The sequence below is a fragment of the Lycium barbarum genome, chromosome 9, assembly GCF_019175385.1.
Source record: "Lycium barbarum isolate Lr01 chromosome 9, ASM1917538v2, whole genome shotgun sequence".
NCBI lineage: Eukaryota > Viridiplantae > Streptophyta > Magnoliopsida > Solanales > Solanaceae > Lycium > Lycium barbarum.
The window spans coordinates 24,999,552-25,019,019 of NC_083345.1; the positions used below are offsets into that span (position 1 = coordinate 24,999,552).

General features: G+C 34.5%; 2 protein-coding genes across 3 annotated transcripts; both read right to left on the minus strand.

Annotated features, from left to right (window-relative positions):
- Positions 1–8,563: 8,563 nt before the first annotated feature.
- Positions 8,564–11,452, minus strand: LOC132610540 (rho-N domain-containing protein 1, chloroplastic). The gene is made up of 2 exons (XM_060324859.1): positions 11,169–11,452; positions 8,564–9,902 (listed from the first exon to the last, which is right to left on the minus strand). Exons 1-2 carry the CDS (start codon positions 11,227–11,229, stop codon positions 8,818–8,820), a joined length of 1,146 nt encoding a protein of 381 aa, XP_060180842.1. The 5' UTR covers positions 11,230–11,452; the 3' UTR covers positions 8,564–8,817.
- Positions 11,453–12,504: 1,052 nt separating this feature from the next.
- Positions 12,505–18,862, minus strand: LOC132610541 (mitochondrial ATP-independent inner membrane protease subunit 2-like). 2 transcript variants are annotated; one of them, XM_060324860.1, is made up of 5 exons: positions 18,679–18,862; positions 15,884–16,056; positions 13,694–13,877; positions 13,001–13,110; positions 12,505–12,910 (listed from the first exon to the last, which is right to left on the minus strand). In XM_060324860.1, exons 1-5 carry the CDS (start codon positions 18,748–18,750, stop codon positions 12,829–12,831), a joined length of 621 nt encoding a protein of 206 aa, XP_060180843.1. In that variant the 5' UTR covers positions 18,751–18,862; the 3' UTR covers positions 12,505–12,828. The 2 variants fall into 2 exon arrangements, with proteins under 2 accessions (XP_060180843.1, XP_060180844.1); XM_060324861.1 differs by having other exon boundaries at positions 13,001–13,107; positions 18,679–18,861.
- Between the last annotated feature and the right edge of the window lie 606 nt (positions 18,863–19,468).

The window sequence follows — 19,468 nt, forward strand, 5'->3', positions numbered from 1 at the left end:
AGAGTCAAGAAAGATCCTATTTGGCAGAAAGACTATGGCCTTGCTAATGCTCAAGCTCACAAAGCACCATACTCCATTAACAACTATGTTACTTACAAGTGTCTGTCAACTGCCTATTAATGCCACAATACTGCGTCATCTTCTGAGACTGAACCAATATCTTTTGAAGAAGCCTGCATGGATCCAAGATGGGTGAATGCCATGAAAGCTGAAATTACAGCACTAGAGGAAAACAACATATGGCAAGTTGTTCCTTTACCAGCTGGTAAATCAGTAATTGGTTGCAAATGGATTTTTAGAATCAAATATCAGTCTGATGTCACCATTGAAAGATTTAAGGCTAGGTTAGTAGCTAAGGGCTTCAATCAGAGAGAAGGCCTTGACTATCAAGAAACATTCTCCCCAATTGTTAAAATAGTAACTGTTAGATCAATTCAAGCACTTGCAGCAGCTGAAAAATGTCATGTTCATCATATGGATGTCTTTAATACCTTCCTCCGGGGTGACTTACATGATGAGGTCTATATGGCATTACCCAAGGATTTCAAATTCCTCCAGGGTTTGATGAGCAAGGGGAGAAACCAGTGTGTAAGCTCATCAAATCCCTTTATGGGTTAAAATAAGCTCCTAGGGAATGGAATGTGAAGCTCATTGAAGCATTGATCACACTTGGCTTTACTCAAAGCCATCTGGATTACTCATTATTCACAAAAACTATTGGAGCAACTATGGTCATATTATTAGTATATGTTGATGATGTCCTAATTACAGGAAATGACCTAAACAACATCAAAGAGACTAAAGCAGTATTATAACAGACCTTTAAGATCAAAGACTTAGGTGAACTAAAGTTCTTCTTGGCATTGAGTTTGCTAGGTCAGAAAAAGGTATTGTAATGCATCAAAGGAAGTACTCTCTTGAGATCATATCAAAAGCTAGTCTGGGTGCAGCCAAACTAGCCTCAACACCCCTAGATCCAACTATGAAACTAACTACTAGCGAATTTGATTAGATGGTGAACAACAAGAGTAATGAAGCTGACATAATTGAAGATTCACAATTGACAGATGCTGGAAAGTATAGGAGATTAATTAGTAAATTACTCTACTTAACTATCACTAGACCAGATATAGCTTTTGTTGTTCAAACACTAAGCCAATTCCTAACTCATCCAAAGAAATCTCATTGGGAAGCTACCTTGAAAGTGGTAAGGTACATAAAGGGACAAGCTAGACTTCGAATACTACTGTCTAGCAACAAATCTCAAAAGGTAACTGTGTTTTGTGATGCTAACTGGGCATCTTGTCCCAATTCAAGAAGACTAGTTTCTGGTTTTCTCATCAAACTAGGTGATTCAATCATTTCCTGGAAGTCAAAGAAGCAGAATGTTGCATCAAGAAGCTCAGCAGAGGCTGAGTACAGGAGTATGGCAAACTCAGTAGCAGAAGTAGTGTGGACTCTTGTCTTGTTCAAAGAATTGGGAGTTGAAATTGAAACACCTACCACCATCTACTGTGATAGTAAATCAGCTATACAAATAGCTACAAACCCTGTTTTCCATGAAAGGACCAAGCACATTGAACTTTATTGTCACTTCATTAGAGAGAAAATCTAACAAGGATTGGTGGAAACAAAGTATGTACATACTAAGGAGCAAACTGCTGATATCCTTTCAAAAGAACTGGCCAGCTCACAACATGAAGTTTTACAATCCAAACTGGGAATGCATAACATTTTTGCACATCACAGTTTGAGCGGGAGTATTGAAGAAGGAGTTACTTGAAAGTATAGGGGCCATTGTGTTATTAGCAAAGTTAGGTTGTTAGTCCGTTAGATGTGAATTAAGTTAGTGATGTACAGCTGTCATTGTTAAAGGATAGTCGGTTAGTTAAAGTATATAAGGAACAACCATGTACAGAATCAGGTTGAGCAATTCATTTTACATCTTCATAGAAAAATACCTCTTATATTCATCTCTCTATCTTAACTGCTTATTGATCTTGTAGCTTGAAGCTTTCACATTTCATCAATGGTGAATTATAACATGTCACTTTTAGTTTTACGAATCTCAAAGTATATGAATTTTTATCAACATTTTAAAATGTATCTTTTATCATATTACTATTAAAAAAATTGCAACTTATAGTACTTTTTGTATAATTTTTGGATATGTAAATTTTAATTTTAAAATGTCAAATTAATTAATCCAATTAGTTCTAAAGTTTAATTAAATTAACTTTCGAGAAGCGAACCGTGATAAACATTGTGGAACGGAGGGATTATGTTAGCAAACGTTGAGCGAGGACACAAAATTCTCTAACAAAATCAATTTATTTGTGTCTCAACGTGTATCAATATTTATGCTAGAATTGCTTTTTTCTTTCTATCAACCATCTTACAGAAGAAATTAAATATTTTTCCACCAGCTTCTGCGTCTTCAAATAAATAGAGATCAAGCAAGTTTTGAGCTAAAATAAGGATGTAATGGATACATGCATACATACTCCAAACCACACTGAAAAATTAAAGTTTCTGATGAAGAATTTGAAAATGAAATATATTAAGGGAAAATGACCTAATAATACTACTTAAAGACTCTATATTACAAAATATAAGGATACTGTTCTTTATTTATAAAACAGACCAACAAAATTACAAAGTATATCAGATTTGGGCTTAATAGGATACCCACGATTTTAGGCTTTTCTAGGGAAGATAATCTGATTTTAAATGTGGACTTAATTTTAGGATAGTTATCAATCAATTTCTTCTTCTTTTTAGGAAAAATTTCTCTCTCTCTCTCTCTCTCTCTCTCTCTCTCTCTCTATCTATCTATATATATATATATATATATATATATATATAGACACCATTTCCAGACCTAAAATTTATCTTCTCTCCTAGTATAAATTTTCAAATCAATATTAAAAAGTATTTTTTATTACTGACCTGTGACCTTTGTATTAATTGTATATAAAAATTGGTTTATATCGTTTTGAGATATGTCTGCTCATTGTCTGTTTGAAATGTGTATAAATTATATAAACTGTAGTTTTCAAAAATGCTGAAAACTAATATATGTATGAAATGTGTATGGAATCTGCTATATATCATTTTTTTAGATATATGCGGTACAATGTGTATGAAATGCGAATAAATTCGATATGAATTAGTCTTAAAAATGTTGAAAACTGATAACTGATGTGTATGGAATCTGATTTGTATCAATCAGAAAACTTATTATACATATATACTTCCTCATAATCTATACATACTTTGATAAGATTTTATACAATTTATATGTACTTTATCATAATCAAAATATACATACAACTTTTATACATATTTCATACATAAAAATTATAACAAATTTATACAGTTATACATATTGCATATAAAAATTTATACATATTTATTTTTTGGTGTATGAACTTTGTATGTAATCTGGTTTTATATCAATTACAAATTTATTATACATATTTTCTTAACATTTATACATACTTTGATTAGATTTTATGCAATTTGTATGTACTTTATCATAATCAAAATACACATACGATTTATATATATATATTTTATAAATAAAAATTATAACGAATTTATACAGTTATACATATTGCATGTAAAAATTATACATATATGTTTATGGTGTATGAACTTTGTACATAAAAATTACCAATTAAAATGAAATTTTTGTGTAAAAGTAGGAGAAAATTAGAAAATAATATCTCTTAATTTTAAATGGCGAGAGAAAAGTGGATGAAATAAGTGAGCAAAAGTTGGAGAAAATCAGGAACAATATCTCTTAATTTTTAATAGAGAGAGAAAAGTCGATAAAATAAGGAAAGCAGTTCCCTTACCTTATTTAATATATTTTATTTGCTTTTTTTTAATTTACCTAATTCATATAGATTTTTTAGCAAATCTATTGATATATTTTATAAATTGAAAAATACCTTCATTTTCTCCATGTACATATATGTTTTTTGCCCATATATTAATTACTGAAATTCTTGAATTGGTACGAATGGTTTACAAGGTTCCGCCCATAGTCATCATAGGCCCATCAACTCATGGTCAAAATCTTTGCTCGAGAAACTAATAGCCGATGTGGTTATTACACGACATATGTACAGCCAACCGTACGCGAACCAATATAATGTAAAATCACATTTATTTTCTATTTCTATTGTTGGAGACGCTTTTTTTTTTTTTTTCCAACTTTTGAGCTGTTTGCCCTATAAAAGAACGTTAAATGTCCCACATTGTCGGTGGAAATAAGTTGCGTCTCCATATATGATTTTAATTAAGCAATTCTCGACTTATGATTTAGATTTTGGGGTAATTAAGTTAATGTAAAATTTTCATTATGTTTGGCATAGTATTAGAATCACCAATCTTAATTCTTAATTTACACAATGTCAGGCCCCGTGCGTGTTACCGTTATTGTTATCCATATGTTCAGTTCTCAACATGCGGAAGTGTCTGTAGTTAATTGAGGGAATAAGATGTTATCTCTTTATATATGTTGTATATTTGGGGAGGAGGAGTATTCTCAATCAATCATCATTTTCTCTTTATGAACAAGTGGAGAGAATAAGGCCATATAGTAACCAGTATTAATAGGACTTTTCTATGATGTATGGTACTCTAGTACATGTACTCTAATTTAATTTAAAGTTTTTCCCCTTCCCTAGTTCATGAACAAAATAACATATATAGACTACTAATGCATTTAGTTTCTAGCTAATTCATGAACTTAGATAAATTCATGTATCACAAATATCAAAAAGCCTTTTTTTTCTTCCAACGCAAAGTTCAGTTTTCAATAATATGATCACTAGCAATCTTCACCTAATCATGAGCTAATTTCGAGGGTTAAGTTCAAGGTCCATTTTCTTAACAAATTAAGTAAGATTAAACAAGTGCAATGGGCTAAGATCTATGGGGGGATAATGCATCTCTTCAGCCATCTAAAACCTATTCTGGAACTGGCAGAGCTAAGGGCCAAAATATCAACTGCAGTATAGCCAATTTGCCATCTCGAGCTTAATTCATCTTTCAAATGATAGTTAACTATGGTCTCAAAATGCAAGTGATTTATTTGGATATATTCTTTTGTTGGTTATTGTCTAGTCCATCCCTTACAGCTGCTGACTCCTAGGATGCAGGTCTGAAACAGACAAGTGAAGACCATTATTATCTATGGCAGAGTTTTGTTCATGACTAGGAACAACCTTAATTATTTCTTTAGCATAATCAATGGAGGCATTAAGTCTTTGCTAATACGATTGCTGCTGCAGCAGTTTCAGTACATCCTGACGAGGTGATAAATAACCCAAGTTCGGGTCCATAAGCAGTAATAATAGTCAGGGGCGGAGATAAAATGCGTTTACGGGTTCAGTCGAACTCAATAATTTTGCTCAAACAATGTATTTGTATTAAGAAATTCATTAAATGTGGACAAATATTAAGTTTAGAACTCAGTCATCGTTTTAAAATCCAAAAGTCATAAAGTTAAAATTCTGACTCCGCCTCTGACAATTACCCTATGAGAACTCATATTGACCAGGCTACGGTTCGTTCCCTTAATCAAGCCACGTCGGTTCATACTTCAAAGGCACGCGGTTAGAGCCCTGCCTCCTCCCATAGTTTGGGAGCTTACAGTTTCATGTTCTATTCACTTCCGGTGGGATTACTCACGGCAGAGACGAATCTAAGATTTAAATTTTAGGGGTTCAACCTTTTAAATTTTTAGTATTGAACCATTATATTTCTAAAGTTATGAGTTCATATCTACTATTTATTGTAATTTTAATAAATTTTACACATAAATTTTTATTCTCCATCAAAAGTTTGGGGATCAATTGAACCCCCAATTATAATGCTCCATCCGCCTCTGACTCATGGTACGTACTACTGTGTCGTCGATCACCCGAGAATATGTAGCCTTGCAGAATAATCCTTGTTAATTCACACAATATTCTACGTGGCTCATTGATAGCATCCACGATAGCGTACATCCATTAAAGTTTGACGGGCTTAAATGTGAAATGAAGAAGATGCTTATTGTCGAAGAAGAGCCCAAGAATAAGCTCAAGAACTATAGCGAGGAGTGGACTAAGTACTACACATATTTCATGATCCAATTCCAAGTCCAAAACAAAGAAGATTTAGGCCCACAAGAAGCCCAAAAGAAGAGCCCAAAGAGGGGGCTGATTTGCATGCAATTAAGGGGTGATTTGCATGCCCAAACATGGGCTCTTTGGTTGACTTTTTCCTTTATTTCTTTAGGAACTAGTTTGACAATATTTTATATACTTTCCTAATTTAAGGTTTCCTAGTTTAATCCTAATTAGGATTTTAGTATTTAATTATTTCCGTAAAATTAGATTCTAATCCCATTCTATTTGGGATAAGTTTCACCTATATATAGGGGTGGATTTTTTATTTTTTTTTCATTAGACAAATATTGTTATTATTATTGAGAGTTTCTCTAATTTACATTATTATTATTGAGAGTTTCTCTAATTTACACCTTTGTATGTGGCTACTTTAGATTTATCTTGCAACCTTATAAGAACGATTCTTTTAAGAGGTAAGATTAATTGTTACTTGATATCTTTGGTTCTTATTCGTAAATTAAATAAGGTAATTAGTCTTATACTAATTATTGTCTCTAATTTCTTCAAAATAGGGGTCTAGATCACCTTTTGATATAAGTTCTTGAATTAACTCTATTAGTATCTTAATTAGTCTACTTAATCTTGAAATTTGGGGATTTTATTCTTGAATTTCGCCTATCTTTACATTCTTGTCTTTATTCTTTGTATTTTCGCTTCCGCATTATAATCTTATTTTGTTCAATTAACCCGATTCTTATCACTCATACTATTCGGATCACAGCGGAAGCTAATAATGCTTTCAGCTAAAAGTTAGTGGCAACGTAATTAGGGGATATTAAACTAATATATCATCGAAGCCCCCGAGGTGGTTTCCCTGTCTCAACTCAATGCATCATAAAGTAAAACAGAACGTAAACTAACTTCTCTCTGTTTATTCACAATTTACATTATCATTTGAAATCTTCATATATAAACTGCTAAATGAATACTAAAAATTCATACATTCTGTGAAAGTTAAGCCAGGTCAAGCAAAATGAGACCAGGGAGAGTACTACATTCTCTAGTAAAAAGATCACTAGGTTCCTTCTTTGAAGCAATAGTAAATTGGGAAAAGCACAGAAAGATCAATACAGGATGAGTTTAAGTGTTTAGAGTTGGTAGTTGTACCATGTCTTCAGTTTAACTTCATTATCCGATTGATTTTTCACATGAAAAGTTTCTACACATTCTCAGACTATTAAACTTTAATTGTTTTTTATGGTTTCAATAATTGTTTTTTATTATAACCAACATTTAATTGTTTATTCTATTGAATTTTGTTGATTATTTTATGAGAAAATTATTACATTTCGTAACCACATAATCCACTGAAATTGACTTAACCTTTTTAATGTGTTACTGACGAATGGTTTGTTCGGCAAAAAGCCAAAGACCGTTTTGGAAGAGTGGAAAGGAATACTTTCTATTATCCTCCATTGTTGTTCAATAAAGCAGAGGATTTTTTCCTAGACAATGCAAGGAACATTTATTTCTTCAATGAAGAAAAGAGGGAATTGCTTTCTTGTTTTCAGCTGCTTATTTTGAAAAAAACAAAAGTTAATTGACCATCTCGATCATTTTCTTGCTTAAACGAACATCAACAAAGGAACTACCAGCAGTTAACTTTACAGCATCTTCTATTGTTTTTCCGGCAACAAAATCATACCCGTAGGTGATGTAATATGTACTTACAATGATGGTAGAAAACCATTTCTAAATGTCAGTGGATGAAGATCTCTCACTTAAAGTTGATAGGGAACATTGGAGTTAAGAAAGGCCTCCTAGAAATTTCTAAGATCATCGTTCAACTTCATACAATTATGACTCCATTCTGATTCCTCAGTTTGAAACAGAGCACGAATACCATTAGTTGATAATAGTCACCGAGGTGACGCATGATTGAGGGAAGAACGGTTGGAAAGATGAACAAGATGAAAAAGGAAAGGGTAGGACATGAGAATGAATACCATTCCATAAGTCATGAGGCAGTTCACTCCCTTGCTAATCCAGCAAGAAGGAAATATTAAAGATAGCACTAGTGACCTTGACAACACATTTTACGGAGTTGAATCTTCTTATAGCGGATTTCAACACAGATGATGGATAGTTGAGCATAAAACTTGAGAGAAGTAACAAAAGCAAGCAGCGCACATATTTGTTTGCGCTGAATTTCCAGAATAAGAGATGGGGAGGAGACAACACCTCATTATATTGTAGTCATAGCAACTATCTTGATCTCCAAAATGCAAAATTTATAACAAACAAATGCTCACTCATAATAGTAGATGGTACTTGAGTACCTGCACGTGCGAGGATGCCCCATCTGATACAAGCAACAGACTTTGCTGAAGTCAAAAGAGTCTAAAATAGACTAATTAACAGTTATCATGGATTCGGAATTACCAATAAGTATGATGAATATAAAAAATAATGTGATACACAAAAAAGGATTTTAAGAAGTTAGTCAAATATGTATACCAGGGCAAGAGGTCGCTACATAGATGAAGACATGAAGTAAACAAAATTGTCCAATCCGACTACAGAAACCACCATCAAGAGAAAGAGTACTATGTAAGTTGAACATTATGCAGAAAACAAAGGAAGAATGTGCAACAAATTCTACACCATGTTGTCATTTTACTTGTGAATCATATCAGACTTGATCAGCACTTAGCAACTCAATGAGCTCTAGCTTTTTCAATTTTGAGTATCCCCTCAAACCACGGGACTTTGCAATTGCTCGCAGTTCTGTTAGCTTCATTTCAGCTAATTCATCATGTCCAACGTGATTTTGTTCTTCATCATCACTAGCATCAACACTTTCATACATTTTGGCAGTATCATCATCAGCCATCTCATCGAACACATCCTTATCTGAGAAAATCGGCTCAGTGTCAGAATCAACCTTACTTTTGGGAATTCGGCCAAGTTCAGGGTCCAGATGTATGTCCTTTCCCGTCTTATCTGTGGCAGTAGAGGCAACAGGGTTATCAGTACCTCCCTCATGATAAGTAGGCTGAAATTTGATACGTGGAACTGGAGATCTACGTTGGAAGTTCGACTTCGGCCGGTTAACAACTGGGGTCCCACTTTCTTGTGCCACATGGTTCACATTGCTATTTAGTTCAGTAAGATTGCCAGCTCTCTCTTCAGAGGATACATTGCTCTTATCTGGCTGGTCAAGAACAAAGCTGCTGCTTCTACTACTGCTCATTTTCTTCCCTTTCTGAACTGAGTGTTTTCTTAATAGCTTGAGAAGGGAGTCAACAGTTTCACTCTCTTTACCCTTTGCTTGCGACTCTTCAGACTTCTTCTCCTCTTTGACCGCAGCTCTTTCCCGAAGCTGAGCCTGGACCTTTCTAAATAGTTCAACAATCTCCTTCTCCCTTGGACCTGGAGAGGCTGTAGCTTGGAATTTGGAAGTATTTGATGTAGTAAGCAGTGGCCCATTTCTTGAAGATAGCATTTCAGATTCTTCTATATTATCATAGCCATCTCTGTCTTCATTTTGCCTGTTCCTCCCCCTGGAGAACCCATTCTTGTTTTGCCTCGGAAAATCTGGATTTCTTTTATGATTGCTGAAGCTACTAGCATTACATATATAAGATGTGCTCTTGTAAGGAGATTTGAAGTTTAAAATCTTGACCTTGGAGAAGTGCTGATATTCAGCATGAGAGGTGACTGCCCTCCCTGACAGTCCTGAGCAGGGAAAACATCTGCCTTCTGGGGAACCAAACCCTGAGATAGAACAATAATGGCATATAGCTTATAAGTGTTTAGATTCAATTTTACAGATACAATAAAGATTTAACTTATGCATAAGAGAATGTTCCTAAATAACCATTTCTTTGTGAGTGGAATGATCAATATGTAGGTCACATTCACATTGCAGTAGAAGCTTAAAACTATCTTATCCTCCATATGGAAGCCGTGTAGGGAATAAGATGCATAATCTCAACAAATACTTTATTTACATCTTTTCCAAAGTAAGCATTTCCATTTACCGATTAAAGAGCATTCTTCGGGACAACTGTACAATGTTATATCAGATTCCTTCCTATGCCTTACATTCTATGTATAATATGTTTGTTAAAAAGTCATTAATTGCTTCCATAAGAAGCATTTGCATTTTAAATATGATATTTACTGTTGTCACTACAAGAATTTGTAGTATGAAAAATAACGAAAAGGACGATTGCAATGAAAATAACACTGAAGTCATCATGTCAAATGATACCAATGATGCACATAAATCATACACTAAAACGAGAGGGGCAAAGAGTTCTAGGGAGAGCATAAAGACAACAAAAAATGGGGTATTCAAAATTTGTGCCACTGTTAGCACCTTGCGGAAAGAAAAAGAGCCTGGAAGAGCTCTTGGCATGGCCAGGGAACCTATGAGAGTTCTCTTCATTTATGTTTAGACGTGACCAAGCTAATGTCAGAACTTCAAGTAAAATTGGAAGATCTGAAGAAAATATTAATGAAAGGAAAAACTTTACTTCAACAAGAGCCCAATAAGTTGCAATACATGCCAATAATTCTGCATATTTACACCTCAAAAATGCTCCCACCACCCAGAAAATTCTTCACATTTACACGTTTTCACCAACAGTGTAAATAAAACCTCTGCTTAAACTATTCAAAAAACCACTTTAGCCGAATCAAATGCAGCCAATAATAAACCATATTGACATTGGATCCCACAAGGACTTCTCGTCTATTCATTGGATAGTGTTCTGACATAGCTAAGCCATTCTTAAGAAGCACACTAATTAAAGTGACCGAGCATTTCATCAAACACCTTATAAGCACACAAATGGGACATCAGAAACCTAGAAAAAAGAAACGGAAAAACAATGAAAACATTCTTGAATTTGCTCAATCAAAAGAAAAGAGTAGTACATTACTCGTATCTGTCTTTGAGACATTTTAACATACAGTTAGTGTGCATGTTTGTTGGAACATCAGAAAAGAGAAAAAAAAAAAAAACAATATATTTACCTGGAAGGTTCTTGGGAGTAAAATCAATGGCACTTGACATTTTTGGAATTTGAGAAAACATAGGAAATAGTTTCCAGTCTCAATCAAATTGTCGCATTTTCAATGTTCAACTCTATTCTAGCTTCTTGTTGCCTTTTATATATATATCCTGCACACTGATAAGGGCATGTTTTGATATATTGAACCTTTTTGTGGGGTCAGAAAGGGAAAGTATGAAAACTTCAAAATCTAGTCAATTGGGCCAACTTTTGGTTTTGAATTGTGTCACTTTACCCCCGCATAGTTTTGGTTTCTTACAGTTTTAGGTCTCTTAATCTTCGTTTTATTCTTCTTTAAAGGTGTAATCAATTATATAAGTAGAAAGCAGAGTCGTCGAGTGTGGATTTCATGTGTATACACTAAATGTTGATAAAAATATAATCTATAGATTGGAAATAAACAAAAATATCACATATCATTCGTAAAAAACGAGAGATAGCAAAGTTGGATAGTTAGTCTAGTAACCACAAACTTAACAGAAAACTTATACATACACGTGGAGAAATTTTCTAAGAAGTACGTGAATATGGTTGATCCCAAAGTGCTCTCGGTGGTCTTATAATGCATCTCCTTTTTTTTTTTTTTCTGTTGATACTACAAACTGAAAATTTTCTGATATAAGTTAAATAACTATTAGTATTTTCTTTTGCTTAAGTTAAAAAACTATCTCAACTCTGTTGTATTATGATCTCTGTTTTAAAAGTTAAATTACAACCTTTCCACCTCCATAACTCCTTAAATCAGCTATTATTATCCTTAAATTTAACTAGATACTATTACTTAAATTTAAGCTATTATTATCCTTAAATTTGCTTTCACAGAATTATACTCCCTCCATTCCATAATAAGTGACTCTTTTAGCTCATGCACATCCTTTAAGAAATTACTTACTCCTAGAAAATTATGAGTATTTTTACTAACTTACCCCTAATTAATGCTTAGAAAAAAAGAAGTTATTTAATGATTCTCGATTATAAATAAGGATAAATTTAGAAGAATATGATTAATTTCTTTTTGAAATCCTAAAGCGTCACTTATTTTAAAACAAAATAAAAAGACTAAAAGATCACTTAATATGAAATGGAGAGAGTACCACAGTGTTGGTCAGATAATTTAAGAAATACTCCAACAAAGAACTTTTCCAGCAGACCGATTCACGATTTAAACTCTATATGAGTTCAAGTTTTAAGCTTCTTAACAGTGACCCTATCATACTTTAAAGGTACTCTTAATTGCTACTTTAGTGATTTTTTTAGGCAAATGGAAAGAAATCACCCCACATTTTTTGTCAAGCTACTGCAATAAATAGTCCTCTTTATCAATTGGCTACAGCCTGGATGAAAGTGAACCATATTGAAAATCTTTACAGGTTGTCCCAAACTTGCAAACTACATTTTCAGCCTTGAAGTGTGTCCTAAATAGAACTGAAGTCCTCAGAGGTTTACAGTTCACTCAGTGCCTCATTAAGAGGAACGATCGACACTTAGGAAAATGTACGAAATAACTAATACAACTTTTATTTTTTCCAATAAATTTTGCTCGGATAAATAAGAAAAAACTAGAAGAGAGGGTACAACCAAATCAGTAATCCTATGAAATCCTTTCACATCCAAAGCACAACCTATGCTTTGTGACTTCTTGCCATCTCATCAACATCCAGTTCAACTTCAAGGACTGGTGAATCCTTCTGCACGCTGAAGTGGCTGATAAAGCAAGATCAAGATTAATCACAAGCAATATAAATGCTTCATTTGATGCAAAAGAGAAAACAGATGTGAAATGACACGACAAACCTGTTGTTAACAGGACCATGGTCCACTGCCGTCCTCAGGCAATATATAGCTCTGCCAACTATATCTGTCAAAGAAACAGGGCCAAAGGTTCTGCTATCCTTGGCTTCCTGCTATTGTAAAGACAAGAAAATAATCTAGAATCAGTTAATATTAAATTGATATCAAGCAAAGAGTTCTACTCATTGAAAATGCTGAAATTTTAGCTCAAATATGCACACTCCATTAGACGTTTGCTCAGATTTACTACTCACTTAACGCAAGTGCCTCACTCTCATCTGCAGAGAAGGGTAACTTAAACTGTAACACATAAGATCACTGGTAAATTAAGATTTCAGATATGATAAAACTCTAAAGTTATATCACTAATCTAGACTTTATGATACATACAACTTTTGCTGCAAATAATTTTATCAAAATTGTGCAGGAATGAGTAGTCAAGACTCCAATTAGATGTGCAGAAAATATAACAAAAACATGATGCTCAAAATAGATACCCGAACCAAAGACAAGAATATCACAACATATTATGGGATTGTTGGACTAAAATATCATATTGCAACAAGCACAATATTCTAAAATCGTAAAGTAAAGTGCATTGGACAAATGTCACGACTAGCACAAAAGAGGAGAGGATACAGTCACATGATATCTTATTCCGGAGGAGAAAAGCAATCTATCGCGAGGATCACTTACCTTTGGTTTCACATTTTCATTGTCAGCCAGCACCCAACATTGATCTTTTTCAAGGACAAAAGGCTCATCCTTTTCATCAGTAGACACCATCTCATAGCCTTCAATGGCAGCCAATCTACGGACAAGGTAATCATCGGACTTTATAGGGTCCTTGAGAACCACAACATCCCCAACAAATATTTTTCTATGAGAATTAGAAACATGATGTCAGCAATAGCAAAGCGGAACATATGCAAAGACATACCACAAAATTGCTTCCATCAGAAGGGAAACAGCTAAACTTCTAAAACAAAGAGAGGAAATAAAAAGAACATAAACATAAGATAGCAATGTAATTACCTCCCAACAGTAATATATGGTGGTAAGATTTCCTTGCTAGTCACATTGTACAGGAAAAAATAAAGGAAAACAGTCTCAGCCTACACCACTCCTAAAGCATATATATGCATTGAACCCCCAATTTTAGACAATAATTAGGCCAACACGTGTAAAAACCTACCCTGATGAAGACATAAGTAGCAACAGCAATAATGTTGTGCTAGATTAGGGTATACACCAGAACAATGTAACACTTCCTTCAGTAAAGTGTGTGGCGAGTAGGAAAATGTAGCTGGTAAATCAAAATGTAATAAAGCTCTAGCAATGATAAAAGCCGCTTGCTTCAATTGGCACTTGGCGCTTGATTCAGGATGCATGTCTGACCCAGAAAAACACAAGAAAAGGGGTTTTAGTTAACTGTGCAGCACGTACTGCATGTGACGTACTAATGGTGGGGGACAATGACCATCTCTTTCTACACTGCAAAGAGGCTAGACATCTGTGGAATTATTTCTGCAGATATTTGAGTAGATGCATAGATGCCCTAAAGAACTGTTTTCTTGCTGGGAAGGAAGCAAGCTAAGAAAGGAGATGAAGATTATTTGGAATACCATTCCAGCTCGCATTACATGGAGATCGGTGAAAGGAACCAGAGATGTCCGAAGGAAGGTCAGTGGCTGTTCGATCTTTGAAGTTCAAGTGCCTCAGTTTATTAGGCCTCTGGTTTAACTTGCTTTTTTACAGGATGAGGATAACAATTTTTAGAAGTCATCGACCTCTTAACTGTAAGAACTCTATTAAGAATGGAGTACCTTTTTGTAACACCAGCACCGACTAAGTGCAGGGCTTTTGTTTCAACCAAATATATATGTTCGCTAGCTGATTAAGAAAATAAGAGACAGTCAGTTTATTAGTAGCCAATCTCTTAAGATTCTAACTAGCATCAGACACATCTATGAGATTTTAAGTTCTAACATAGTGATACTGAAATTGTATCCTGGACAAGCTTGATGTCCTTTCACACTTATTGGTTAAAGGGGGCAGGTGTTTATCAATGATCCACCATGCCGAAACTAATAAGCTTTGACATTACCATGAAACCATGTAGCCAAGATGGATTGAGAGGAACACCCTAACTTTACTAGGCCGGGACTGACCGGACACCCAAAGCTACCACAATAGAGTTTCACAAATGATCTGAAGCAAGGGATACTGACCAACTTCAAGTTCAGATGTTGCAGTCACAACTGCACTGATAGAATGGACCAAGGACAGAACACATACAACCAAAAGGATTAGATCAATTTGAGATGAATGACCATACAAAACGGAGTTCAAGGAACTCACTCCATTACACCCAAGGTGTGACCTAGCGATCCATGAAGATGGAATCGACTATGAAATATCAAGGTTCAAACCACAAAGCTAAAAAATAATAGGTGATATATTATCTGAACATTGGTGGCCAAAGTTACTTGATACCTGGTGGACGTAGCAGGTATAAGGTGGATTAGTTGAGTGAGACTACCACTATAAAAAAAAATAAAAAAAATAGAGGAAATATAACTCACTCACTATTAGCACAACAAAGTACAAACCTATATATATGTACAGGTTTCACTTGTATAATTATGAGCAAGAAACCCAAAGATATTCAATCAAAAATTCCGTAAAATCATAAAAGAAAGTAGCAACAAAAAGACCAGCATCGCTAATGGTAAAAAGGTTCTCCCTTGCTTGTTAATGATCCGACAAGTGAACATATTAGTAATAGAAGCAAAGCAATCAACACAAAAATGTATTCCAGCATTAAGACAGAGATAACAATGCATAAGGTAATTGACTGCGCAGTTGCATCAAAAGAGAAATTACGTTGGATCAACCCAAGGTATCTTCCGAACAAGAAGTGTGCCACCCTGAGCTCCTAGTGTTGGTGCCATTTCCTCTCCCTTGTTAAAATGTAAGAATGTCAACTTCCCCTGAAAGAAATTCTTCCATATGGTATCACCTAATTCTCTATCTGTAATTTGCCCTCCTTTGTAGTTCTGCAAAGCATGATTATTCAGTTAATCTTTTACCCTCTTTCCCTGCAGGGGGGTGTACCCAAGAAGTAAAGGTAAAAAACAATATAGAAAATGAAAATGTAGAAGGAAAAAAAAAAAAGAGGCAGCCCAGTGCACAAAGCATCCCGCGTTAGCATGGTCCGGGGAATAGTTCAAAATATAGAAGCTCGCTTGATTTAAGGGCAGAAAAGCAGATGATAGTTCAATATGTGGAAGCTTGCTTGATCTAATACAGCTTCTGTCTTCAACTTAACATTCTTAACTTAGTGATGGTTATTGGAGTGATTTGACTTGCATGTTCTAGTTTTATGAGTAGCACTATGAAAAGCTCAGGCCCTTTTTTGTTTCACTTAGTCTTGAGAAGTCCAGTCAGTATCACTTAAATTTCTCTACGAGTAGTAATCTCTCCTATAAGTAATTTTTTCTAGACTATGTTGGTTGCCCATCAGTACAATTACCCTCCTATTCAACGTACACAACCTACTGATTATAGGATTCTGAAGACCTGCATTATTTAGTTTTCTCTCGTGTGCTGGAAACCTGGAACTCAAGTTTCTAAAGTTTGAGCAGCGAGTTCAAATCTCTGCCAAGACATATCAAGTTTTTTTTTTTTTTTATAAAGATAAAGTTAAGCAGGTAATTACTGATCTCTAATTATTTAAGGGATATTTAAGGGGAGCCTTGGCGTAACTGGTAAAGTTGCTGTCGTGTGACCAGGAGGTCACGGGTTCGAGCCATGGAAACAGCCTCTTGCAGAAATGCAAGGTAAGGCTGCGTACAATAGACCCTTGTGGTCCGGCCCTTCCCCGGACCCTGCGCATAGCAGGAGCTTAGTGCACCGGGCTGCCTTTTTTTATTTTTTAAGATAGAAAATTGCTCCTTAAGATAGATCATAGTCACGCTCTCACACCATATGAGATTCTTAAACTTATATGCTTCGTTGCTGTGCCACGAGTCTTGCAATATTAGCTCATACTCTCAGTAACTCGTTCAAATGTTATCAGATAGCAACTCTTCTTTAGCTGAACCATCTCAACATAAAGCATGATAGCAAAGGGAACATTTAGCTGTTCAAGATTCATGAGAAGAGTCTAGAGGAATCCAAGGACCAAGTCTCAGATGGAAAAATTAGAAGTTGTCCAGTGCCTGTTGCTGGGACTATGTACTCAGCATAATTTTCATAAGATCCAAAAGAGCAATAAGCCTTGGTAGGTTGAACTAATATAGTAGCAGACCTGTAATCATTTTTCAAAAAAACCCGTAGTAAGGGATTATCAAGAGTCATGGAGGACTACCATTTGGATGCTGTCTTGACAGGAATATTATGAAGGAGCCTTCACCGGCCACATCACTCTCAAGGTTGGTGATGGAAGTAGAATCAGTTTTTTTGGGACATAGTGCAGCACTATTGAGAAGGGGATTTTAGGGTGGAATACAAAATCCAGCTTGGCTATAGCTTTTGTGCCGTTCCCTCCTCTAAATACAGGACACATTTTTGCACCAGATTCAAAAGAAATTACTAAAGTTGCAAGCTTTAGGTTCCCAAATTCCTACTAGAACTCTGGATGCATACTACTTTTTGCATTTTACAATGGTTCCATGGCTGACATTGATTTTTTTGTGAAGCCTATTGGTATGGGACAAATCATATCAAAAACAAAATAGAAGTCTAAATAATCGAACATACAAATGTCATGTCTCAAATGAATAAAGTCAAAACACTTTCAGGTTTTCGCACAGAAAGAATAACATATCCATGAAACAAGATCTTGAAGAAAGGTTTCCTTCCTTTCCTTGCCATCAATCACAAAAAAATCCTGATGGAAACTCAATAAGCAATAAACTTGAAGCTCATAATCTCTAATGTCGCATAACAGTGAATGAAGATGCTATAAGCCTCCGAGCCCTCTAATTACCACAAAGTTAAGTGCTTTCTCCACAAAGACTTAATCTTTTAGACAAAACCACATAAACCCTTTAGTCTAAACCCCACATATTTGCTGTATCCACAAATACCGTTCGCTAATTCAATACCATAAACTCTACAATCATAATATCTAACAAAGGTATAAAGCGAAGCACTTTCAGCTTTGGCACAGGATAATATATCCATGAAACAAGATCTCAAAGAAAGGTTTCCTTCCTTTCCTTGCCATCAGGTAGCTGAATAAACAATAAACTTCGAAGAAAGAGCCTTCATACTAAAAGCCCTCAAAGTTAATAGCTTCTTTTAACCAAAACCACACAAACCCTTTACCCTTTACCACACCTATTTACTGTATGTACAAAGACAGTACCCTGATTCAACACTATGAACTCTACAATCATAATATCTAAATAATAAAGTGTGATTTCTCATAATGTGAAATGTGGCATAACAGTTAATGAAGATGGAAAAAAAAAGATTAGAAAGAAAGACCCTTCATACTTAAAGCCTCAGAACCCTCTAATTCCCTCAAAGACCTAATCTTTTAGACAACCCCTTTAACCCAAACCACACATATTTTCTGTATCTACAAATTCAGTTCACAGATTCAACACTATAATAAGTTCTACAATCATAGTATGTAAACAAGCAACAAAAAGAGGAAATAGGGAAGTGACCTTCCATCCAACAGATGCAGAGTATTGAAGTTTGTCGACTGCATATCGGATCCAAGTTGCTGCCGAAACCATGACTCAAACTCAATCTTAGTTCTTGGTGTCGTCGTTTTGTAGAGTTTTTAGCATTCCCCCTCTCTCCTCTTTCTTAAACCCTCATATCCATTTTCTTATTTATTGCTTTGTTTTAACTTAGCAAGAAATTTAAAAAAGTGAAATAATTTTTTTAAATATAATAACATCCCAGTATAATTTCGTCAGGTGAGATCGAGGAGTGAATGGAGTAAACCAGACCTAACTCCTGGAAAGGTAGGGAGACTATTTTTGATTGACCTCGACTCAAGAAAAGATGCAAAGGTCTACAACGTAACAACAATATAATAAGAAAAGAAAAACTTTAAAAATTTTGATTTTAAACTAAAGATATTTAAAATGTATCAAAAAAATATTTAATTTCTTGATCTTAAACAGATTATGTGAAAAGTTAAAATTAAACAGTTATAATAGCCTGTTTGGCCAAACTTATTTTTTTCTAAAAAATTACTTGTTTTTTTAATAAGTGCTTATTTAGAAAAAAATGAGGTGTTTGATCAAGCTTTTGGGAGAAAATAAGTGCTTTTGAAAATAGAAGCAGTTTTTCAGAAGTTAAAAAAAATAGTTTTTACCCAAAAACACATTTTTGAAAAGTACTTTTGAGAAAAATACATTTAGAAATTCAAAAATATTTTTAAATTAATTGGCCAAACACAAACTGTTTTTCGCCAAAGTACTTTAAAAAAAAATTAAAATAAGC